The 24,409-nt window shown below is 42.4% G+C and overlaps 2 protein-coding genes across 11 annotated transcripts; one reads left to right on the top strand and one right to left on the bottom strand.

The window, feature by feature from the left end:
* The first annotated feature begins 21 nt into the window (after positions 1 to 21).
* RBIS (ribosomal biogenesis factor) lies at positions 22 to 9,214 on the top strand. 9 transcript variants are annotated; one of them, XM_045186100.1, is made up of 5 exons: positions 22 to 160; positions 1,659 to 1,789; positions 6,725 to 6,841; positions 8,680 to 8,796; positions 9,080 to 9,214. In XM_045186100.1, the coding sequence occupies exons 3-5, from the start codon at positions 6,728 to 6,730 to the stop codon at positions 9,149 to 9,151; spliced, it is 303 nt and encodes a 100-aa protein (XP_045042035.1). In that variant the 5' UTR covers positions 22 to 160; positions 1,659 to 1,789; positions 6,725 to 6,727; the 3' UTR covers positions 9,152 to 9,214. The 9 variants fall into 9 exon arrangements, with proteins under 9 accessions (XP_045042035.1, XP_045042036.1, XP_024434075.1 ...); XM_045186099.2 differs by lacking the exons at positions 22 to 160; positions 1,659 to 1,789 and adding exons at positions 2,207 to 2,337; positions 4,039 to 4,102; XM_045186101.3 differs by lacking the exons at positions 22 to 160; positions 1,659 to 1,789 and adding an exon at positions 1,898 to 2,035.
* E2F5 (E2F transcription factor 5) lies at positions 9,193 to 24,347 on the bottom strand. Of its 2 annotated transcripts, none has more exons than XM_053929502.2 (8): positions 24,107 to 24,347; positions 17,745 to 17,854; positions 16,729 to 16,890; positions 15,447 to 15,490; positions 14,307 to 14,371; positions 13,000 to 13,261; positions 11,103 to 11,150; positions 9,193 to 9,947 (listed from the first exon to the last, which is right to left on the bottom strand). In XM_053929502.2, the coding sequence occupies exons 1-8, from the start codon at positions 24,317 to 24,319 to the stop codon at positions 9,838 to 9,840; spliced, it is 1,014 nt and encodes a 337-aa protein (XP_053785477.1). In that variant the 5' UTR covers positions 24,320 to 24,347; the 3' UTR covers positions 9,193 to 9,837. The 2 variants fall into 2 exon arrangements, with proteins under 2 accessions (XP_053785477.1, XP_053785478.1); XM_053929503.2 differs by having other exon boundaries at positions 11,103 to 11,147.
* Positions 24,348 to 24,409: the final 62 nt, after the last annotated feature.

Genomic DNA, 24,409 nt, shown 5'->3' with positions numbered 1-24,409 from the left:
CGCACGCACAGCTGGCTGAGTCAGGGGCCTGGGTCCCCTGCTGCTCTGAACCCAGAAAAAGGTGGGTGGTGGGGAGGGGAAGGAGAAAGGCTCCGGGGGCTTTCCGCCTGCTGCGTAAGTCCCGGGAGAAAGAAGCTCTGCCGGTAGGCTGCCCCAGATGGTGAGTAACCGGAGGTGGCCCTAGTGGGGGTTCAAACCCAGAACAACCAGGATGGTGGCAAAGCCCAAAAGTAACAGCAGTATTCGTGAAGGGCGCACCCTGATCAGGCCAACGCATTTATCCACACTTTACACGACGTCTTCCCAGCATCTGCTGAGGAAGACACTTCAAATGCCACAGAGTCAGAAGGGATCAGTGAAGGCTCTTGGCCAGGCAGAAAGCGGGGCCTGCAGTCCCACCTGCGCCCACACGCCGCTGGCTCTCTGTCATCTTCTGCATGCTGGAGCTGGGGTGAATGCACTAAGCCTGGATGCCTGGGTCCCCAAATTCTGCTGCCCTTTGCACCCCACACGAGCAGGGTGTTCAGGCCTCTCCTGGATGCTCAGTGGCCTTGCTGTCCTGGACCGAAGTGAACTTTCTGTTTTGGAAGGGTGGCTGTGCTGAGCTCCCAGTGAAAAACAGACACTGTGATCCGCTGGGATTATAATTACTGTCCCAGAGACTAAGGCTTTGAGTTTGGTCCCTTTGAAATTTCAGATTGAACTCTGCAGTGTTTCGAATGAAGAAACTAGTGCAAAGGGCTTCTTGATGGCATGAAACTTCCATTAAGATGGAAGAGTGGCTGTTTAAATGCCATCTTTCCTTTCCTCTCGAGGCGGGAGACAGCATAGGAAGAACTCAGAACTCTGAGACTGCACTGCTGTTACTGGCCAGCGTCTACCATCCTGGTTGCCAGGAAACACCTTTTATCACTTAGGTAGAATGAATAGTAAAGGGAGGCAGGGAGGAGGAAAGAGGCATGTCTCACATGCCAACTCAGTAGTCATGAGCCTGATCTGATAATGTTACCAAGTGTTCCAACATCACAAGAAACACTATTCTAGCAAGAAAGAAGGGAAGTCCTTGAGATGCTCTTGGAAGCATGGGATCACTTTCCTAGAAAAGTCAGCCCAGAGGTCTTAACTGGGAAGTCTGCACAGACACAGCGGGAAGGAAGACGTGTTTCCAAAACAAGAAAAGACATCATTGGGGTTCAGGCTGCCCGTCATGTACAGAATACAATAAGCAGAGACAGGGACTGAATTTTTAGGGGCGCTTTATACAGATGGCCGGCAATCTGAGAAGATGGGTTCGCACCCTAACAAACCGTCTTACATTTTCTTTCCAAGCCAGTGTATTTATTTATAACAGGGAATAAAGAAGGTGCAGAGAGTTTTTTGAAATTCAGGGAAAATTTAGGTGAAAGAAACTGCAGCGGTTCCCAGGGGTGGTTGTCTGGAACACAATGGCCTGGATGCCTCCACTTGTTCCCCAGGCGGTAATCTCTAGCAGTGCCCCAGGAGGTCAGCTGTCTCTCTGGGGAGTGGTGGGCCTTATCTGCAGTTCCTGAAACAATAGCTTTAACATATGCATTACCTCCTAGACTTATTAACTATTTACCTTAAACTAAAATTTTCCAATTCTTGAGTCCCCTATCATTTCCTCTGTGTTTTTGAAGCTCCCTGATACTCATTTGACAACATCTTCCCACGGCCCTGCGCTCCTCCTCTGTCCCACACGCTGCTCTGAAGCTAGGAAAACAACCCGGAAAAAAACACCTTGACTCCTAACGCTCGGACACCGCCTGGGGTATGCGCGCCCCCTCCTGGAAGTGAAGGCACAGCCGGAGAATTGGCCCGAGACCACAACTCGGGTGAAGTCCCTCCGCCACGTTGACGAATCGGCATTTCTAAAGCGAAGGCCTGAGACACTAGGGGCGTGACTTCCCATGGTGGGCGGGTCTTTGGGGGCAGGGCGTCGCTGTGCATTGGCTACAGTGCCCGGAAACGAGACCAGGCCTTGTGGGCGGGACTACGTCAGGGAGCCGGAACCAGCGTAAGGGCGGAAACACTTTCGTTTTGCTAGTGGGTGGGGTTTTATTTACTGATTGGGATTTCGCTCAGTGAGCCCGGTGCTGCTTTGTGGGCGGGGCCATAATCGGTTGGCCGCGCTTGTCTGTCTTCGGACATATTCAGGAACAGGACGTCGCTTTGTGGGCGGGGCGCTGCTCGGTGGGTGGAACCACAAACTAGGAGAGGAAGCTTAATTGTCTGCCTCCCCTTGAACTTTCTGAATTCAGCGCGTTACTGTGAGCTGGGGCGGCTGTGTGAAGGTTTCAGAAGTCCGTCTTGTGAGAGGTTGATGTGTAGTTTCGGGGCCGGGGCGGGGCTGGCGGGCCTCGCGCCACTGCAGGCCGGGGCGCACTTCCGCTGCGCTCAATCAGGCCGTCGCGGTGGGCGGGCGGGTGGGCCTCAGCCCTGGGCCGGGGACCAGTTTTTGGTCGTGTGTTATCATGGTTTACATGTGGTTGTCAGGGATAGTCCCTGTTCCCCCAAATAGAATATTACCTTCTCCACGAACCTGCCTTTGACAGCACCTGTCATTATGTGTTTGCCATACATGGTAAATAATAGTAATTGATTAATGAGTAGATGAGTGGTTGGCTTTTGGTTAATATTGGAAGGATTGTAGATCATTTAATTTGGGGGGAATTCTGTGTACGTTCTGTTTCTTCTATATTGTATTTTTTATCGTGTTCGTTATTTTTAAGTACTGTTGGGGTCAAAAGCGTTGCTGTTTTGTAGTTGAGGTCAGACGTGGAGAATGTAAACTTTAGTCAAGAGATACAGTTTGAGCAAAGGGAGGAAAACGAGAATGTTCAGATATCTTCAAAGAACAATATGCAGAGCAGGTGGGTGCATATGGAGAGGTAGCAGGAGAGAGTGTGACATGTATGCTGGATCCTGGGTTCCAGCAGTAAAGACAGAGCATATTGCTTCTTGTGCCCTGAGGAGCCATCATAGGTTTTTAACATTGGAAGGTTCATTTCATAGATTATGCCGGACAGACTTTAATGCATGTGGCTCATGCCAGGGGTGGGCAATCTTTCTGTAAAGGGCCAAATAGTAAATACTTTAGGCTTTATGGGCCACAGTTGTAGCATGAAAGCATCCGTAGACAATACATAATTGAATGGTCATAGCTGTTTATTTATTTATTCTAATAAAACTTTTACAAAGACAGGTACCTTACCTGATTTGATATATAGGTATAGTTTGACAGCCAATAGGCTAACCAAATATACCTAGGGACTACAGCAGTAACCCAGTAAATATTATGTCATATTTTTGCATTGCATGTTTATTTATATAAGGTTGGCCAAAGGTAGGTTTACTTGTCTGTACGGAAAATAATACAATAATTAATAAATAATACAAGAATAAACTGTCTCACGTACTTACAGCTGTAAACCTACTTATGCCCCTCCCTGTACAGGAGAGGCCACTAGATCTACCTTTGAATCTTGACATTCTCTGATTATTCCCAGTGTGATAATGGGCACATTAACTTGCCTTTGCATCAGTTTTTCTTTTTTAATTTGTAAAATGGGGATAAACAGTGCCTCCAACCAAGTATTATGAGGAGTAAATTAGTCAAAGCACATAAAGCGTAAGCATGGTACACCTAGTAAAAACTTAGTAAATTTTAACTATTAATATTTTTTAAATATATTTTATTGATTATGCTATTACAGTTGTCCCATTTTTTTCTCTCCTTTATTCCCCTCCATCCTGCACCCACCCCCCCACCATCATTCCCTGTCCTTAGTTCATGTCCATGTATTGTGCATGTAAGTTCTTTGACTTCTCCATTTCCTACACTATTGTTGACCTCCCCTTGTCTACTTTGTATCTACAATTTATGCTTCTTATTCCTTGTATTGTTGCCCTGTGCCCAGCCACCCTCTCCCCAACTAATAACCCACCATGTGTTCTCCATTTCTGTGATTCTGTTCCTGTTCTAGTTGTTTGCTTAGTTTTAGTTTTTGCTTTTTTTAGGTTCAGTTGTTGATAGTTGGGAGTTGTCATTTTCCTGTTCTATTTTTGATCTTCTTTTCCTTAGGTAAGTCCCTCTAACATTTCATATAATAAGGGCTTAGTGATGATCAACTCCTTGAACTTGACCTTATCTGGGAAGCACTTTATCTGCCCTTCCATTCTAAATGAAAGCTTTGCTGGGTAGAGTAATCTTGGATGTAGGTCCTTGCCTTTCATGACTTTGAATACTTTTTTCCAGCCCCTTCTTGCCTGCAAGGTTTCTTTTGAGAAATCAGCTGATAGCCTCATGGGCATTCCTTTGTAGGTAACTATCTCCTTTCCTCTTGCTGCTTTTAAGATTCTCTTGTACTGCTTTTAAGATTCTCTCCTATTCTTTAATCTTGAGTAATATAATTATGATGTGCCTAGGTGTGTGCTTCCTTGGGTCCAACTTTGGGGCTCTCTGAGCTTCCTGGACTTCCTGGAAGTCTATTTCTTTTGCCAGATTAAGGAAACTCTCCTTCATGATTTTTTCAAGTAAGTTTTCAATTTCTTGCTCTTCTCCTTCTGGAACCCCTCTGATTTGGATGTTGCAATGTCTAAAGTTGTCCCATAGGTTCTTAAGCCTCTCCTCATTTTTTAAAAAGGTTTTATTTATTTATTTTGAGACAGAGGTAAAGGGAGGGAGAAAGAGAAGGAAAGAAACATCAATGTTTGGTTATCTCTCACGCTCCCCCTATTGGAGACCTGGTCCACAACCCAGGCATGTGCACTGACTGAGAATCGAACCCTGGACGCTTTGGTTCGCAGGCCAATGCTCAGTCCACTGAGCCATACCAGTCAGGGCCTTCTCATTTTTTTGAATTCTTGTTTCTTCATTCTGTTCTGGTTGAATATTTACTTCTTCTGCTCCAAACAGTTGATTTGAGTCCCAGTTTCCTTCCTGTCACTGTTGGTTCCCTATGTGTTTTTATTTCACTTTGCATGGTCTTCACTTCTTCCTCTGTTTTGTGACCCTACTCAACCTTTTCTGTGAGCATCCTGATTACCAGTGTTTTGAACTCTGCATCTGGTAGGTTGGCTATCTCTGTCTTGCTTAGGTGTTTTTGGATCTTTGATCTGTTCTTTCATTTGGGCCATTTTTTTTTGTCTTGGGGTCCTGTTACATTCTAAGGCGTGGAACCTTAAGTATATGCCAGGGCGGGGCAACCCATATCACTGCATTGTGGTGCTGTATGTGGGGGAGGGGTCCGAAAGGGAACAACTCCTCTTGCTTGGCTCTGGGTTGGCTTTCAATCACTTCCCCCGCTTCCTGCGAGCAAATCAGGCCCTTTTGGTGCTGATTCCCGGGTGGGTTGGTTTGTGTATGTTCTAGGACCCTGTGGGTCTCTCCAATGAACTCTCCTATAAGGCTGGGAGTTTCTTCCTCTGCCACAATTCCCACAGGTTCTTACAGCCGGAGGTTTTGAGGCTTTCTTTTCCTGCACTGGAACCCTGGGTTGTGGGGTCTGTCTCAATCCCCAGTTGTTCCTCCTGGTTTATCTGCATGGGAAAGCAGGACCGCTGGACCAGATGCTACCTCGCCCACCTGGTCCTCCATCTGCTGCCCTGCCCTGCATCCTGTCTTCCCTGGCTGCCCATCTCTGCCCCTCCTATCAGTGTGGATGAATGTTTCTTCTTTAACTCTTGTTGTCAGACTTCCATATAGTTTGATTTTCTGGCAATTGTAGTTTTTTGTTTTTATATTTGTTGTTGTCCTTTCGGTTGTGGGAGGAGGCAAAGTGCATCTACCTATGCCTTCATCTGGGCCAGAAGTCCTTAACTATTAATATTTTCAAAGTTGTTCCTCATGTTCATTGTTAAAAATAGACTGGAGAAGTGTGTCTCAGGTTGAATTTACTGGCTTAGTGCACATTTGGCTATAGAAAGAATATCTGAAGTTTCAAGGCAAGAGCCCTTCAGAGAGAGGTGACCTGAAAATCGCGGAAGTAATTTAAGGGAGGGGAGGGAGGTAGGAAGTGTAAGATTAATTACTGATTTTGAGGTGGGGCACACAGGAGGGGAAGTGGGGTAAGTAGACAAGAATGAAAAGAAGGAAGGGGTCAGTCCTAGGGTATGATGGGCACCAGAGTGGGCACTAGTAGCATGTGAACTAGCAGGATGGATGGTGATGGTTCACTTGGTGGGATGTGCTGCAGGGAACCTAAAAAACAATTGTGTTGATGTTAGTAATTCAGCCAGCAGAAGTGAATGTGACGTCTTCTAAGGGCCAGGTGCTGGAGATGCAAAAAAGAATTAGATACGTATTTCTGCAATCCAGTAGAAAAGACATGGAAATAATTTAATACATACAGCAACTTAAAAAAAAAAAAAACAGCAGTAGCCCTCGTTGGTGTGGCTCAATGGATTGAATGCTGGTCTGAGAACCGAAGGGTCACCGGTTCGATTCCCAGTCAGGGCACGTGCCTGGGTTGCAGGCCACGTCCCCAGTGTGGGGCACACGAGTGGCAACCACACACTGATGTTCTTTCCCTCTTTTTCTCCCTCCCTTCCCCTCTTTCTAAAAAATAAATAAATAAAATCTTTTAAAAAAATAATCAGCAGTAAGATGGAATTTCTTAGATTTTAATTGGTCCCTTTACTGTAAAAACTCTGATTTATAAGTTGTAAATGTGGGCAGCTTAGTTGAGCTCCTTTTCTTTTCTAGACAATGGCCAAGAACAAACGAAAAGGGCAGAAGTCCAGGAATGTATTTCACATAGCCAGCCAAAAACACTTTAAGGTTAAGAGTAAAGCAAAACCAGTTACCACAAAACTTAAGAAGGTGAGTATTAAGCACCCTGACTCTAATGTTTACAAACAAAGCATAGTGGTCAAGCTACTGAGAAACTGAATGCTTTTATTTAAAACAGGTTCTCAGTCTTTCCTACAAGGGCAAGAGTATTTTAAACATTTAAAAAAAGGAGAAAAATAACATCCTTTTCTTGAATCCAAATCAAATGTACAAAAAGAAAAATATTAATTGTGAATGTGTGAGGTGCCAAATAACAGTTTGAGAGCTTTATCGGAATACAGAAAAAAAAAGAAACCTGGTATCAAAACCAGTTCTTATCTCTGAACTCATATATTCAAGAACCTGTCAAATGAAGATAAAATATTATTTCTTAAAATCCAAAATCTGAAAAGGAGCTTATCTTCGTTTTTACTGAAAATATTTGGGAAATGGAAAATTTCTTCATTAAGGTATAGTGTATTAAGAAAATGTTTTGAAGTTTAAGTAATACGTGGTGGCAGCTCGTTGGATCTTGGTAATTATCGTAATAGCCCATTGAAATGTAACATTTTATTTTACAGTTTTCATGAACTAATTGAGTTTAGCTTTCTGATCGAGCAGTTTTATGACTGGAAATCCTATAAAGGAAGTAAAGCTGGGTAATACAATGGGGGTTTGGAGTGATAGCTGTCTTCAGAGTTGACACTGGAGCCAAGACCTGAGAGATAAGGAGCTAGTGATACAGAGCAGGGAGACGCTGGGAGCAGCATTTTCCAGGCAGTGGACGGCAAAGGTCACCAATATTTCATTAGGTGAAAGTGCTGGAAGCTTCATGTATGCTGGTGGGAAATGAAGAGAGGAAAGTCTGCGAGCAGGCAGCCTGGTGGTGTTCTCTCATAAAGTAGCCTAACTTATGAGGGGAGGCCATAAGGTTGCCAGGCACCATGTAAATGGTAAATTGAAGTTTGTGGCCATGGATGTAAAGTCACTCACCTAATTATGACTTTCTATGGCCTCAGTTGCAGGCTCAGGAAAGTCTGAGAGTTGACTAGGTTGCCAAGCAAGTATGATTAAGGGAGAGAAGTTAAGGAAAGTTAAGTGATTGATGAAATAATGGTCATGGAATTTGTGCTGGCTAAAGGAAAAAGTGAGGGTAGGGAACTGAAAAATAATGGAATTGGAGGTTTAGTGAGATTTAAGAATTGTGAGTAAACTAGGTGAATGAGGACAGGAGATGAGCACCTGGAGAGGTGACAAGGCCATTGCCACTTAGTTGAAGCCACTAAGCAGTGACATCAGTCCTGAGAGATCAGTGAGCTGAGGTTCAACAACTTTCAAGAAGGAGTAAGTAATTATGGAGTTGGCAGGTGACAGTGGGGAAGGAGACGGTAACAGGACCAGGGGCATAAGGCACACAGGTGAGTTTTGAAGGAGAAATAGCTTGGGAGCAGCAGGAAGAATAGGACCACTACTCTACTGTTCAGATTTAATAGAAGGGGTGTGCCAGGTGGTTGGCCTGATTGCCAGGGACTTCCATCAGGCCAAGGAGGAGGTGAGTGGTACTGTTAGCAGGACACTAAGCATGGGATCCAGGCTCCTTGTTTCACAGGTGAGAGATGACAGGTCTGTCTAGAAAGAGTGTGGTCCGTACTTTGGTCTGCTTATACCAGTGAAGTCAAGGTATGGGTTATTCCACATAATTCTTTTTAAAAATAGAACCTTTTGTCTAAAATCCCCAGTGAGACTAAGAGTTTTGGTGTGAATCCTTCCTGCAAATTGGTATGGCTAAGTTTTTTTAGATTTTAGGCTTAAAAAGGTTAAATTAAGATTGAATATATTTTAACTTTAATGGTTAGGAAATGATGGATTTTTTTTTCTTTTTTAAAAAGATAAACATTGTGAATGATGAAAAAGTTAACAGAATGAATAAAGCTTTTGTTGACATACAGAAGGAGCTTGCTCACTTCTCAAAAGGCCTTTCCCTCGAACCTCTGAAGAAAGAGCTGGTGGGTAGAAATCATTTCCTTTTACTAAACTGAACACTAATAAATTAAATCCCAAATTTTGTAAGCTGTAAGTTGCATGTAGTTTTTAGTACTTGGCTCTCTGGTATACGTGGCTATACAGTATGTATTGCATATAAACCATTGAGTGTAAACATGAGAACTTACTGTTCTATTTCCAAAGGTATGACTACAAAAAATTAAATTGGATAATAGATCATATGTCATTTTGTCCACCATTCTTATCAAAACTTTTAACTACTGTATAACGCTTTCCTCCCTCCAGATTCCTCAGCAGTGTTGTGAAAACGAACCAGTTAGTGTTGAAGAAGCTACAAGATTAATGGCTCAGTTGTAATGCCCTGGTGATGCGTCAAATTCCCCCAAAACACCAATAAATTAAATGTTTTATACATCTTTATTTTTAAAAATCTTGTTAATGTACAGGCATTGGCACATTTTAAAAACAAACTACATAAACAGATCTTCTTATAATCTAGGAAAGTAGAATGCCAGAAGTCAACCAAACGTGATAAAGTGCTAAAACAGAAGGCACTTCACAAACTCTGTTCATGGAAACAGTGACTATATTTTAGTCTACACACTTCACTTTATATGTGGCAGTGAATGTCTGTCTGCATTGGAGCACACAGAAATATGGAAAGTTTTGTGGCAGTACAATCCTAACACAAATAAGTGATGAGTCCTTGGCCAACATTTTCATTGTTGCTGACCTTAAGCCTATTTTAACTTTCCTCTCATTAGAGTAAAAAACAGGAGTCAGAATTATAATTAACACTGAAGTCCCACAATGCAGTTACTACAGGGTGGGGTGTGTGGGGGTATTAAATCACTTTCACCTGAAGCAATAGAGCCCTTTGTGTTCATGGTTGAAGTTTTGTGAGGAGAGAAAGTATTAGGGAAGGAGACTTAAGAATCAGCAAACTAAACAGGTGTTATGTTCATTATAAATACTTAGGTTATTAGGAAGTCTACAATATTACACAGTTAGAGGTAGATAATAGTCCCAGGTTTCCATGGAATCTAATAATTTAGTATCTGGACATCGAACAGGTCACACACTCCTTCATTATCATCTAAATTAAAGTTGTAGTCATCCGCTGGGGTTGGAGAGAGCCGGAGGAGAGGAAACACTGCAAACAGCACAAGTTCAGGGTTAATGACGGCTTCTCCAAACACAAAACCATCCATTAAATTATGGTTTCTATATTATACAAGAATTTAAAATATACACTAGGAAAAACAAGGATCAAATTAATGATGTGTTTAGTGTGTATTTTGAAAGATTGTTTAAAGATAATTATGCATTGATTATAGGCATAAGCTTGAGAAATAGGTTACAATTTTTATTGTTTGACTTGTCACTAAAATAACATGATTAAAAAACATGAGTCCAAGTATGTTCTCTGATCTGTTAAATGAGCCACTACCTTGGTTTGCAGGCCAGTGCTCAATGAGCTACTACTTTTGAAAACAGAATAAAGTAGACTTAGGTTAATAAGTGTTGGTGTTCTCTTCAGAAATGCGGAAGGAATTGAACTGGTTATGGTTCCATTTGCTAACTTAACAACTAACTGCTCCTTCCCAGGTCTTGGCTGTAGTTGTTAGGGGCCAGGACTCTAAATCCAAGAACTTATAGAAAGGTGAAACCAAGAGAGTTATCAGTGAAGTAATTACAATGTTGTAGCTGCTGATTTTTAAGAAGGATTTTACATTGGATGATAACATGGCCTGTCAGGAACAGTGCAGTCACTTCATGTCCCATGGTAGCGGGGGTGACTTACAAAGCTGTTTTTTCCCCCTTCACCTGAGGACATTTTTTTCATTGCTTTTAGAGAGAGAGGAAGGAAAAGAGAGAGAAACATTGATGGGTTGCCTTCTTGTATGCACCCCAACCGGGGATCAAAACCTACAACCTTTGTCTATAATATGATGCGCCAGCCGAGTCACACCAGCTAGGGCACAAAACTGGGTTTTCAGACTGATTAGCTGTGCACGTATATTATTTTACTGTTCTTGGCCAGATTCTTGAGGAGTGAAAGGGCTAGTGTGCCACCAGCTTCAAAGTTTATTCAGTGCAGGGTAAGTGTCCCCTTATGGAGTCTTCCTTCGAAACAGAGGCAAAGACAAATGCAAGAAGATGCCTATAATTTACTCTAAAATGTTATTAAAGGAGAATTTTATGACTTGTCATATTGAATTAAGTAAACAATAAATTATGTGCCATTATATATTCCAGGAAAGCATTATTGATTATAAGGTAGTTAGTAAAATTTTAAATTACTTACCATCAGAAGACATCAACTCATCAATGATATCTCCACTAACAGATCCTGCTGGAAAGAGAAATGTGATAAATGTTTTGTGACATTTTTGTAATAGTAAAGGCAGTTAGTTGTATTTCAACACAGTATATACTAAACACAATTATATTTAATCAGCAGCAGCTTGATTAACAGTAAAAAGTTATGTACTTCATGGAAAGATATTTTCATTCACATCTACTCTGCTTTTAAACTTCCAAACTCAAGATGTAGACCAAAAGCCTCATCCTCCTCCCAAAATAGACTCCTGGGTTTTACAGTCAGTGGTACTGTAGTTCTCTATCACCTGACCTTGAGCAGTTGTCACTTTCCATTCCTCCTGGTAGCTTCATTTCCAGATCTCACACATCAGATAGTACTTATTTACCCTAAACAGTGTTTCTCACCTGTTCTTTATTTCTCGTTCTACACCCACTGTCCCCAAGCTACTTTGGCCTTAAGGTTCTCAGATGTACAAGTGCCTGTGCCCTCTGCTTCCCAGGCATCTTCTCCCTAATCATGTCCGTCCGGTGCTCAGCACCCTGTGCAGTCCTCCACAAGCCACTTCCCTGATCACAGACCCTCACTGGCTATCCACTACCTCCTCACTCAGTGTTACATATAAGGCCCTCTTCAATCCAGTCCCAAATTACGTCCCTTTTTCCAAATACAAAATCATATACAGAAACTAACTGCTCAAAATTTTTTGAATGCTAGAAGCCCATGTACTAACTGGGTCTGAGTTAAACCTTACAAAGCTTGCTTGCTTTCTTTACCCCCTTTGGATTATACTTCAGAGGACAGGCTTATAAAGTACCACACTTGCTTTCGTGCATCCCCATGGCCTAAAGGTAGAAATTCTTACTGGAAGCATAGGAGGGAGGGTGAGAGAACACTATGCTGAGTGATATTCTATGTGCTATCAGACCCTTACAGCCTCACCCCGTGAACAGCCAGGGCAACAGATTCCTGCCACAACCCAGGACACGTCCCGAGGTACAAATAAAACTACAGTGCAGGTTGGAATAATCTGCAGCACTCCAACTAGATGGGCGTTGATTGTCATTCACTGAGCAGTATGCTCTCCAGATACAGCAATAGAGACTGAAGGAAGAGGAGGCGTATGTCACTGTATACTCTATAGCCTGACTGTTCTTCAAGGTGGTTACAGCACATGTCAATAATTTGTCCTCGAGGTACTAAGAGATGATTGTACAAAGTAAACCTCAGATAAAAAGCAGACGTGTAAATAGTAACAGGGATGCTGGCTACTTGTGAAAATGGAATCCTAAAGAAAATTGAGCTTTAGACCCATTAACATCATTCCCTTGCTAAATACTTATAGTTCTATATACAGTTTCAACCACATTACATTCTACCACATTATTTCTGAATACACAATCAGATGGTGTGTGTGTAAAAAATATGTATCTTAAAGAAATCTGTAATTAAAAAACTTATACATGTAATTACAATCAAACATACAATAAATAATATAGCCCTGGCTGGTGTGGCTCAGTAGATTTGAGTGCTGGCCTGTGAACCAGAAGGTTGCAGGTTCGATCCCAGTCCAGGCATATGCCTGGGTGCGGGCCAGGTCCCCATTTGAAGGTGTGTGAAAGGCAACCAATCGATGCATCTCTCCCATTTCGATGTTTCTCTCCCTCTGTTCCCTTCTCTCTAAAAATAAATAAAATCTTAAAAAAATATATCGAAGGACAGGTTTTTAAATCTCCCTCGTAAAACCTGTCCCCATGCTGAACACATAGAGACACTAAATTAACACATGTTGATTAAATTAAGCTTCCTACTTCCCTCCTGTATCAGATAACAGAGTCATATGACAACCTATGACTTTCTAAAATAAAGGCTCTGGGCCCACCTGAATCTGTGGCTGGCATGTGCTGGGGTGCCTGGTCCCTTTCAGGTGTGGGCTGCTCAGCGGGGCTCCGAGTGGCTGGACTGGGCTTGTGCGGAGTCCGGGGAGTTGAGGGCTGAGAGGAGGGCTGTGTGAGGTCATCTGGTGGAGGGACCGGAAAAACCACGGGCTGAGATGAACTGGACTCTTTGTTTATAAGCAGCACGTGGATGGGGCCCGAATGACTCTTTAGGTTGATCTGGTATTTCTTCTGTCCATTCTGACCCTTGAAGTTGTTAAGTATAACCAAATGAATAAATATTAAGATTAAAAATGAGATAAAGCAACTAGGGACTAAGTAAATTTACACAACAAAAGAGAGGCAGTAAGTCAAGACACAAGAGTGGAGACCAAGAGTAGGACATGATATTAAGGCTCTAAACCACCTGTCCCTGAAAGCAAGCTTTTTTCAAAATTAGCATCAAAAGCTCTCAGTTGTAGAATTATGGCAACCTTCCATTTTTAATGTAATCACTCCTCACATTCTCACTATGTGTGAACACCATCTGGTTGTAGGCTGCTATGGATGTGGTGGTCACCTCAACACACTTTGTCAAAAGTGGCAACCATTTCACAAGTCAAACTCTCTGTTTTCCACTCAGCAAGCATAAAAAACACTGATTTTCCTACAGACATGTAAGTGCACTACCCCTGTATCTTAAAAGATTATCTGCATCCTAAGGCTTCAGAATCCAGTTGTATAAATGCCTAAATAAAACCTCTAGAGTGGCTGAGGCAGGGAGGTGAATGAGAGTCATTATCTTTTTCTACTGTCTTCTTTGGTTGGTACAGCTTTCAAATCAGTTTTAGGAAATCTGAATCCAAAACTAAAATCATGAAACTTATATATTGTACAAAGTCAGTAAGTATTATTTGACTCAATAAACCAAAAAATGTTTTTAAAAAGGCCCAATTTAAAGCAATATGTTACTGCTGATATTTAAATTGAACTTCTTCCTCAGTCAGTATTGGTACATCAGTTAGAGATATAGTGAAACTAATTTTTTTTGATGTTTTAAGATTTATTATATCTTGACTCATCCCTTGATATCCTGTAGCCAAATAAAGTGAAGTTAAAAATAAAATGTTATACAATTCATTCAGTCACATCTACGATTTTACTAAAGTAATGAAAACACCCAAATTTAGTATCAATACCCTCAAACAGACAACCTGATGGTGTTCACACACAGTTAGCTCATGTTCAGTGAAAGAAAACACATTTGTGTCTCTTGAGACAGCAGTTCCACTGTAACAAGTCCCCCGTGTACCATTTCTGGAATAGGAACCTCCAGTTGTGTACCAGAAGGTGCTTGAATGGCCAAAAGTGTGTCACCTGTCAAAAAAATAAAGAAATAAAAGATTTTCACATTTTAGAAAATACTATTGATCCAGGAATAGAGTGGCAACAAGGTGGATCTTGGAGTCATAACACTTGGGTTTGAATCCCAGGCTCAGGCACGGGTTCCTACAGGGCTTATGACTTACTGCATAGGTTGTTCTGAGGATGAGGTCATAGATGTATTAGATCTCAGAACAGGGCAAACACACAATGTTAGATCTATTATTATCCATAAGTTCACTTCAAGTTCATTTTGTTTTCACTCGGTCTCATGTTAAGCTTGAAACTCTGGAAACCTTTTAACCTCAATTAAATCATGCTGCTTACTTGATTTAAACTACTTAAATGACTGGGGACATCAGAGATAAAGTATGACACACTAAAATTTTGAGCTTAATGGAGCTTACTTGTGAAACCAAATTCTACAGCTATCTCTGAGGAAGACTAAGAAGACTTCCCCATGGTGGCCAAGTGGAGCAATAGCCATTCATCTGCTCAGAAAGTCGGTGACAGGCCGTGCTCTTGACAGGCACAATTAAATAAAATGTGCATGCACAATTTCATTTATTTGTGTTAGGTATAATACAGGCACTACAGCCCCACCCTTTCAGCTATTAATCCACTATGTTGTCATTTCAGGAACATCACAAGGTGGGGTGGATGGGGTGAGGAACAGTTTTCCTGGTTATAAACTGACTCCTTAATTGTCCTTATGCTTTCTGTGTTCCATTTGTGACCAGCACACTTGCTTCAGTTCCATAAACAGAGCTGATGAGCACGGTGTTCACGTTCAAGTTCCATCAATGCCTGTGAAACTATGACTGAGACTACTGTTGCTTCATCCCTCTCTGACTTGGCTGCCCCTCCCACTCAGTTTACAGCCACTAATGCAGACAATGATGTGATCTGTGAAAAGCTGTTACTGTTACAGGAACAGAAATATGAGTGGCCTACGAATACGGCACACTGAAGAGTGAGATGAGATATCCACTCCTGACAATAACGAGGGAACGCAAGGGATTCTGATTCACTGCAGTAAATGGGTTGAGCAGAGGAAGAATGTACTTACCATTAAAGCAACTGCAGATATCCTCATGAGTTACATAGGAAAACGTACTGTCGTAAGAGTTAAGGAACAATATTTGTATCAAGGTCTAGGCATTTCGATTAAGATAATAATAAATCAGAGGCCAAAATAAACAAAATGACAAATGCTTGTGGGGCTGTCAGCCATGGTCAGACTAAAAAGAACAGAAGTCTTCAGTCTGAAAAACCAAAGACAAACAAAGGTCCCCAAAAGGTAGGTTCATCCTGGGCTCTGAGAAGAAGCCACTTTAGTTTTCTGTGACAACTGATGACCCTTTGGAGATAGATGGAAAACCTATTCAACAAGGAGACAGGCTTCTGGGGGAAAGGTACTAATGGGGAAAAGGAAGCCACAACCACAGAAACCTCCACATCCAGAACTTTCTTAGGCTGTGACTTGGGGAACTGGGAGTGACCAGAAACTTGGAAAGCAGTGCACCAAGGTCCAAGATCAGCTAATTCAACAGGGTTTTGAATCTTGGGGCTCCACAGTACCCATCTTGAAAACCCACTATTATAAAACTTAAGGAGCTCTTACCCATAGAAAGAAAGTAACAAACACGATCACGGACTTCTGCACCCAGGACAGGACAACATAAAACATAACTGTATACCTTAGTCAGAAGCTCATGAAGGTACAAGATCAATGCAGTTAAATGTTCCATAGAGCACAGGTACATTCACGAATCATGAGCTTCACAGATACCCAAGAGAACAATGATTGTAAGAAACATGGAGTGTATCACCCATCTTTTTGAAGATGACAGACCACAGCCTTGGAACCCTACCATCTTTGAGTTAGTATCAGGCTGAAAGTATCCTGGATTGATTTCAAGGCCCATGATATTTCATTTTCCAACCAATATTAATTTTTCAAAACTCTGAAAGTTGCTGACTGCCACTTCAGAGCATGGAACATAATGATTTAATGATAACCTATACACTTCACAATGACATTTAAAGCTCACAGTCGCTCTGAGCATACCGGCTTGTGTATCACATCCTATCAATGGGTAGACCAAAAGTAGATGAAATTTTTTTTCTCAATATAATACAGGGATGATGTTACTAGATAAAACTAGATAACTGAAAAAGATAAAATCTTTAAATTATTAGAAACATAAAACTAAAATATTATATTTACTTCCTAAACTTAAATCTCTAAAAAAATGTACAACAGAGTACCCAATCTTCTACCTGGAACAATGTCAGGTAACATATCCTCTCTGGCTATATGTGCACATGTATCCTATGGAAAAGGATATCTATTGTTAATGGAATCATCCATCACATTTTTGATGCTTTGCTGAAGCCATGACTTCTGCTGATCCAGTTGTCTTTCCTTCAGTTCCAGGTCGTCAATCTCAGCTTTGAGATCTCGCAGTCTCTCCAGGACCTCTTTAGTGTTGCAGCCAGAACCTACACCTCTTAAAAAGAGGTGAGAATCAACATTCCCATATTAGACCCAGGTTAACATCACTTGCTTTTTATAGTAGTAAGATTGACTTAATTAGCAATTTATTCAAGACAAAAATCTTCACACTCATCTAAAAATCAAGGATTAAAAAATTTAAATACCATAACTCTGAACGTGTTTGCATAGAATATTTTTTGGCAAGAACAATAAAATTACAAAAATTCTTTTTCTCACCAAGGTCAGGCTGTTAACAGATGCACCAAAAAGATGTCATGGCCAAACAGTCACACTGGGACATGTCATAGGTACACTGAGATACAGGTAAAATCAATTACAACCTTTAAATATTAGGGTGAGATTTTGACTAAAGAGAAAAAAAAGAACTAAGGCCAAGGAAACAAATTTGCAAAACAGGAAGTATTTGTCACATTCAAAAGTACTGTATAACCACACCAAAATTAATAGGACAACATGTGTTTTGATCAATTATTATTTATAAGGTCCGTATTTCTACATATTAAGATGTAGTTCCTACTTACAAGGCATTTATATTACTTAATTGGCCAACAAACACTTAGGCGGAGAGGGATAAGAACATGAAGCAGTGTGCAGGGTGTGCCAAATGAGGGCTAGGATTTGAATTTGGAGAGTATAAATTAAATGGCAGAGAGCAAGGGAATGGCCTAACTCAGGAGCAACAACATATGGTCATGTGCACAGAAGCCCTGAGAGGCAGGTCATAGGAAAAGTGGGACCCAATGTGTGGCCAGAGAACTTAGGAGAGACGAACATTGGAACGACGGACTTCAGAGCACTGGGAAGAAAAAGCAGGGTTTTAGAACAGAGCACTAATTTATAACTTACTTCCATTGGATGCTATTTTTTGACTTTTTTTCAATCAGGTCAATTCCTTCTAAGACATTGGTGATATCATAAATTCTTCTTTTTTGCCTCACAGCCAAAGTATCTGCAGCCTGTTTTAAAGAAAAAAAAAAGGGGGGGGGGGGGACAAAGACCAATAACATAAATTACAATTCATATTTTAAAGCTCAAAACATTGGTTACTAAATTCAGAGCACAAGAACCCAATCCCAGATCTGTTCCAGGCAGCTGTTGGGAACAAGGGCTGGGTGTATTCAAAAGCAGCTCTCACACCCTTGGAAGACCACAGAAATTATTCCATTTAAAAGCCAGCAGATGTTGAAATGGAAAGAAAATAAAGAGGTCAGGACACAAAGCCCACAGAAATGAAAGAACAGTGAGAACACTTCATATCATCTCATGGACTAATCTTGGGGGCTGCAAATTGCCAACCCTGTCATGTCCTATCTCATTTCTCTGTTCGTAAAGTCTTGTCTAGAGACAGCTTCAATTCTTCTTGGGAAATTTTGAACAATTATATCTCAGTAATTTTTAAAATAATTCAGTCAACATATTTGGGGGAAAATTCTGAAGGATGGATACTCACATGGTGAAACCTTGAGATACACTATCAGCATTTTTTAAACTCACAGTGAAAACTGAACACACGGTATCAAATCAACAACTCACAATGAACACTGAACTCGGATGCTCTAGTCCTAGATGGTACCAGCAAATGGTGTACAAGAGCTTGGTACTCTCACTCATATGTGACAAGCTCAATAAAAACATTCAAGTTATGACTGAATTTAGGAATGATGACAGTTCCTCTATCTAGTTCTCACTCACATTTCTGACACTTGTTCCCTAAGATAATGAATGGAAACTCAAAGAAGGGGGACCCCAGAGCTCTTTTCCAGTGGATTAGGCAAGAGCCTACCTGAACATGCAGTCACAAATTCATGGCAGTCATGAAAAAACACCTTTGTGTCCTTCCTAACAGTTAGCAAGTTATCTCAATTAGTGAATGGCAATGAGCTTCATGTACTGGTTTATCAGCCACCTGATATCACTACTTTCTTGATTGTGTTAAAAAGCAGCTCCTATAAAACTCAGTTTTGCAAGCTGGACCCTCCCTCCATGGGAATATGTGTGACCAACAGCTCACCTCACAGGCACCTGGAACCTGTAAGTGCAATGTCAGTCCTAGCAATCCATTTGTTGTGTCACCAAAATGTCCAGCTTACTCCTGTCCAGTCACTCAGGTCTTCAGGGAGGGGATCCATGCCTCAAACAGTGGACAGAAGAGTCAGTGGGATATGGCAGAGACAAGGGAGAACTGGAAGTGAGGCTCTTCCATACAGACAATTATAAGTAGGACCAAGCCTGGTCTCACTCGCGCCCTCTTCCCTTGTGCTCAGCAAGCCCTTTCTGTTTATCTGCCTTCACAAGAGTTTCTGTTGTGTAGTGTGAGGCTGTTTTCCTGAGGAGCAGTAGTCACTGCAAAGTTAACTGTAGAAATTGGAGTTGTGGGTACATTTCTCCCTTTCCTCTGATGAGGCCCCTTGAGAGAGAGCTCAGGCCTCCCAGGCTGCTGGGTCATCTGCATCCAAGTGCTCAGATACAGCAGTGCTATGGCCACCTCACGGTTCACTGGTTAGAGCACCAGGACATGTTTGCATGAACCAGTCCACAAGAGCTGTCCTAGGTCATTAGGCAAAGGGCCATCAGATGTCGCTTTTTGCTCAATTTAAAAAATTTCTTACTGCTTAACAACTACCAAGTTTAACCCTTGATTTCTAAAACTCAACATTATTTCCTAAATATTCTTCTCTCTAAGCACATGAGCATATAAATGGCCAAGATGTATTTCCAAAAGCACATCACTTGGACAGGACCTGTAGGAGGCTTGCACATTAGCAGCCATACCAGCCTTGGGAAGTTAGGCTGGAGCAGGGAATGCCAAGATGGCCCAAGGGTCAACTGGGGAAAACAAGGGGCAGCTGGCCCTAATGTCAGAAAAGCTGAGAGGGGGTCCTGGAAGCCAAGGGAAGAGTGAGAAAAGGTAACTGTCTCAAGAACTGCTATCAGGGAGTCAAGGTGCACTGATAACTGATCCCTGGAGATGACTCTGGAAGGACCACTGAGGACCATTTCCTAGCTGGACAAGGCCAGGGGCTCTTGGGCAGCAGCTGCAGGGAACTGTGGGGTCTCTCCGGGAAGTGTGTTCAATAAAGATGCAGGTATGATGGTAGACAGGTAGGGAGAGGTAGGATATCGCCTTGTGGTAGCTTTTTATTTTCTCACCAGTGGGGGTGCAGTGAAGGGGGAGGGGAGGTAATGGCTGAGAAAAGAGTGTGAAATTCCCCTACAGGAGCAGGAGGGAGCAACAGAAGGAATGCTGGGCCCCTGCTGTCCTGGCAGTGAGCTGTACTGACACCCCAGCATCACTGGTTTTCTCCATCCCTGGGGATGGGCCTGGGTACTGATGAGGTGTGCACAGGGCAGACTGGCACGTTCTCTTTCCACTCTGCCACAGTCATGTACTTACAAAGTTTGCTTACAAAGGTTGTTATTTGCTGTTACAGGATTTGATTTACGCAGCCATGATGGAAGCATCTAATTGTACACCGAGTCCACTTTTCAGGAATATATACAAGAAAATGTAACCCTTAGGAGGAAAAGATCTCCCCTCCAAACATTAAATCTTGTTCTAACAGTGTCATCAATGGTGAGCAAAGTCATGTGTACAGGTGGAACAAAATTCAATCCAGAGGTGCTGCTAGGAGTTGGGCAAGACAAAATTAGATGAGATCCCTTACAAGGGCTGAACAGGGCTTTGTCCCACCTGCATTTTAAAAGAGCCCAGTGCGAGCTCTGGGAGGAGGGACAGATCCCAAGGTAGCTTTATTTGTTTAGGATTAGTTGCAGTTCCTTTGCCCAAGTATGTTCTGATGGCATGAGGTCCTGAACATGAAAGAGTAACTAGGGAAACATCTGTCTCAGGTTCTGTAGCACAGGTCAGTTGTTCTCTGAGACTACAGCTGTCAGTACATGTGCCCTCAGTGTTTGGGCTGCTGGGCATCACAAACAAATGTGACTGCATCCAAATCCACAAACATGCAAGACACTACATATGACCAATCTGTTACACATACACACACATGAAGTGATGGTCTGGAAAGTAAGGTGGTATGATCCCATGTAACACAGCAAGACTGCCCATGAAATGTGTGTGTGTATATATATTACTTTGTATGTTTATTTTATATATATATATATTTTTAATCCTCACCAGAGGTTATATTCATTGGTTTTAGAGAGAGAGGAAAGGAGGGAAGGAGAGGGAGAGAAAGGGACAGATAGACAGAGACAGACATGGATGTGGGAGAGAAATATGGATCAGTTGCCTCCTGACAGGAGATTGAACCCCCAAACCCGGTATGTGCCCTGACTGGGAATCAAACCCACCTTTCTGGGGTACAGGATGGATACGCCAACGAACTGAGCCACCTGGCCAGGGCTGCCCATGAAATATTTTAATGAAAACTTCAAAAAACCTGAGTGAACTCATTTTCAACTGTATCCCACAATGTGCTATGTCCATCTCAGGATTTTAGCTAATTTCAAACACAGAGAAAATTAATATAGAGCTTTTATAAGCCAGTAATGGGATAATCATTATAGATCTTTCACAGACGTTACCTAATTCAATGGTCATAACTGCTTTGTAAAGTAGCCATCATTCTGTTTCATAAGAAACAAATTCAGAAAGTTAATGAATACTCAGGTAGAATTTGGCATTACTTATATATTTGTAAAAGACATTTGTAGCAAAACATTTTCAAATGGGCTTCCATACTTTTAAAAAGACTTACACAGCTATACAGTTCAAAAGTTCCCCAGCTACGTAACTGCCCTGAAGGAGCAGTTCAGGTACCACTGATCCACAGGTGCTTTCACCTGGAGTGTATGAAATGGTCTGAAAAAGGCACATCTTTATTTCCATTTATTTATTCATTGAAAATAATAAACAGTAACAAAAAATTGTATATATGTCTAAAACTTGGGACTGTAGTGACAAGTTGTACAATGATGTTTAAAAAATTAAACAGTCTCACAGAAAAAAGAGGTCAGGTGGAAGCCTGTAAGAAAGAGTTCCTGGAAGAGGCTGCTATGTGCTCTCAATTGAGACTGTAGGGGACATTAACCAGATAGGAAATTAAAAACCAAGAAATAAATAACTTACTTCGGGGAACAAAGGCTCCCCCCAGAAGCAGCACATTAAGTGTTTTAACTCCAACTCAGCACGTAGGCCCACAGGAATCTCTCCTAGAAATGTATTCAGTGCATTCCCTACCACTGGACTCAGGATTTTTGAAATGCATATGCTTTAATTTGCTCCAATTTTTATTTCTTGATTTTTAATAAACTGCCTAAGTTTTTACAATGGAAGTTCATTTTTATTGTCTTACTCTTCAGTAGTAGTGTCACAAGTTAGAAAAGAAACAATATCACATGGTCTTGCATATTTTATGGTATCCAAGATATGTACATATGAAGGTTGTTATACTTTTCATATTCAAGATATTCACGAAAAATGATGCTTCCTTAACAGCTTCTTTAAAAATACCAAGTATCTAACTCAAAAGTGTCAGTAACTTACGATGAAATAGACCCCCCCAAAGTTAAAATGTAAGAAAAAATGTGATTTTATAAGTTTACATTAGAGGAAATGTCAAAAATGTGTTAATGATAAAAAAAACAAAAAAAAAATTTTTTTAATGTGTTAATGATGTTTTACTATGGTACACAGTAAGAAACATCATTGGAAAGATTTCAATGTAAGATTTTTAGATACATAAGATTTTACACACATATAAATGAATGAAAATATATGTAAATAAATGATATATTTTTCATACAAATGTGAAAAACAGTGACTGCTCTCTATAAGTAAAAGTCATTAAAATAAGACAATGTTATTGCAGAAACCTCTGAACTTTCAGGAAACTGTGAATAAATATCAAATCCTGTTCCTTCTCACTGGCCCTGTGACTCCAGAGAGCAATTTCATAAAACGCAAGGAAGCCAAAGAATCCAAGGGCACATGGGTCTCAGTTGTGTCATTCTCAGCCAAGTGGAGGGAGAAACCTGCAAAGTCAGCCCTCAGAGTTCAGTTTTATCCGGAAAACCCCAAACTTGAGGTATTCCTTTTACTCAAATCACAGGCTACAGCTGAATTTCTAGATTTTCAACAGGAGTTTGTAAGTTGTGTTACTGTAACATCCCCATGACTGCGAAAATTTTTAAGCAGAATGCATTCTAGTTCATGAGCATTTTATTATGGTGTATTTGCTACAAAGCCTAAGGGAGGGAAGGGGCCGTGGTAAATGAGACAGGAATTTGCACAGGTGGGAACCTCAAGAACAACGCTTCGTGAAAAACACATGGAGTAGGCCCATTTGTTCAAAGCAGAGACAGAAACAAGTCACAGCCCCTCACTCAACACCGAGGACACCCGGGGAAACAGGACCTGAAAATACCCTACCCAGGGCAATCTCGGGTGTCAGAGGATATTCCGGTGGCCACAGTCACACTGTCCAGCCAGGTGGCGTCCTGGGCTCCCATGAGTGCGGGTAAAACGCTTCGAAGTCAGCCCAGGCTCCGGACAGTGCGGGGGGCGGGGGGTGCGGCGACTAATTGCTTACTACTTAGTGTCATTTGTGTGTTTACAGCCTGGTTCTTATTTAAACTTGGCGCTGGGTGACTTTTCACTGTGACGGTCACCATGTGTCCCTGGGTGCTGTTGCATCCCGGCAAACTCTGGTTGGGGAGGTCACTTCCGTGCATGTAGTCGTTTGAAGGACCTGCGCTGGAGCCCAGGACAGGGCGCGCCCCCACGACACAAGCGACTTCGAAGGAACAGAAGGGTCCTTCTCGTGACATGGAAAACCCCACCTTAGAGATATGCGACTGGTGCCGAAATAAGTCACACACTGAACGTTCCCCACAACAGCCGGACCATGAAAAGTGGACGAGGAAGAGGATTTCGTTACCATTATTTTAGTAGGTAAGAAGTACGGGGATGTCACATTTTTTTCCTTCTTTAATCTGGAATGGGTGGTTAAATAGCTTTGTTTTTGTTTTGAACACGGCGAGTACGGTGGCCATCAGAACGGCCCATGGAAACCACCGAGTCCCAACAGCGGTGACCCCGGGACGCGGGCCCGAAGCGCGGGGTAGTTGCCCTTTGTGGAGAGCGGGCCGGGCTGTGGCCACGCGGCGGGTCCGGCGCCCGGCCAACATCCCCTCCCCCCGCCGGTTCACCCCCCGCCCCTCGCATCCCTCGGCGGCTTACTCACCGCCTTGAGGTCCAGCACGCCGTCCTGCGCCTCCTGAAGCAGCGACACAAACTTCGCGGTGAGCAGCCCCAGGCTCTTCTCGTGCCGGCTGCTCCCGCCCGCCGGGCCCCCGAACTGCGACGGCGGAGCGGGAGACGATGGGGGCGGCCGGTGGCTCTGCGCCTGACCCTGCTGCGCCGCCTGCCCGGTGCTCCGGGTCTCGGCCGCCGCCATCCCAGTGTGCGCCCCGCCGACGCCGAGTTTAAATGGCAGGAAGTGACGCCACCGCGGTTGCTGGGAGACGCACCAGCGGCGGGGGTAGGG

The sequence above is a fragment of the Desmodus rotundus genome, chromosome 8 (assembly GCF_022682495.2).
Source record: "Desmodus rotundus isolate HL8 chromosome 8, HLdesRot8A.1, whole genome shotgun sequence".
In the NCBI taxonomy this organism is placed as follows: Eukaryota; Metazoa; Chordata; class Mammalia; order Chiroptera; family Phyllostomidae; genus Desmodus; species Desmodus rotundus.
Note: the sequence above shows the minus strand (reverse complement) of the source record. Positions and strands in the feature narration are given on the sequence as shown.

Coding starts and splice junctions, on each gene's coding strand:
- E2F5 (XM_053929502.2), bottom strand. CDS start 24,319: ATGGCGGCGGCCGAGACCCGGAGCACCGGGCAGGCGGCGCAGCAGGGT. Junction 17,855..24,106: donor GCGTGCTGGACCTCAAGGCG/GTGAGTAAGCCG, acceptor TCTTTAAAACAG/GCTGCAGATACTTTGGCTGT. Junction 11,151..12,999: donor CATGCCAGCCACAGATTCAG/GTGGGCCCAGAG, acceptor TTCTCTTTCCAG/CAGGATCTGTTAGTGGAGAT.
- RBIS (XM_045186100.1), top strand. CDS start 6,728: ATGGCCAAGAACAAACGAAAAGGGCAGAAGTCCAGGAATGTATTTCAC. Junction 6,842..8,679: donor TTACCACAAAACTTAAGAAG/GTGAGTATTAAG, acceptor TTTTTTAAAAAG/ATAAACATTGTGAATGATGA. Junction 8,797..9,079: donor AACCTCTGAAGAAAGAGCTG/GTGGGTAGAAAT, acceptor TCCTCCCTCCAG/ATTCCTCAGCAGTGTTGTGA.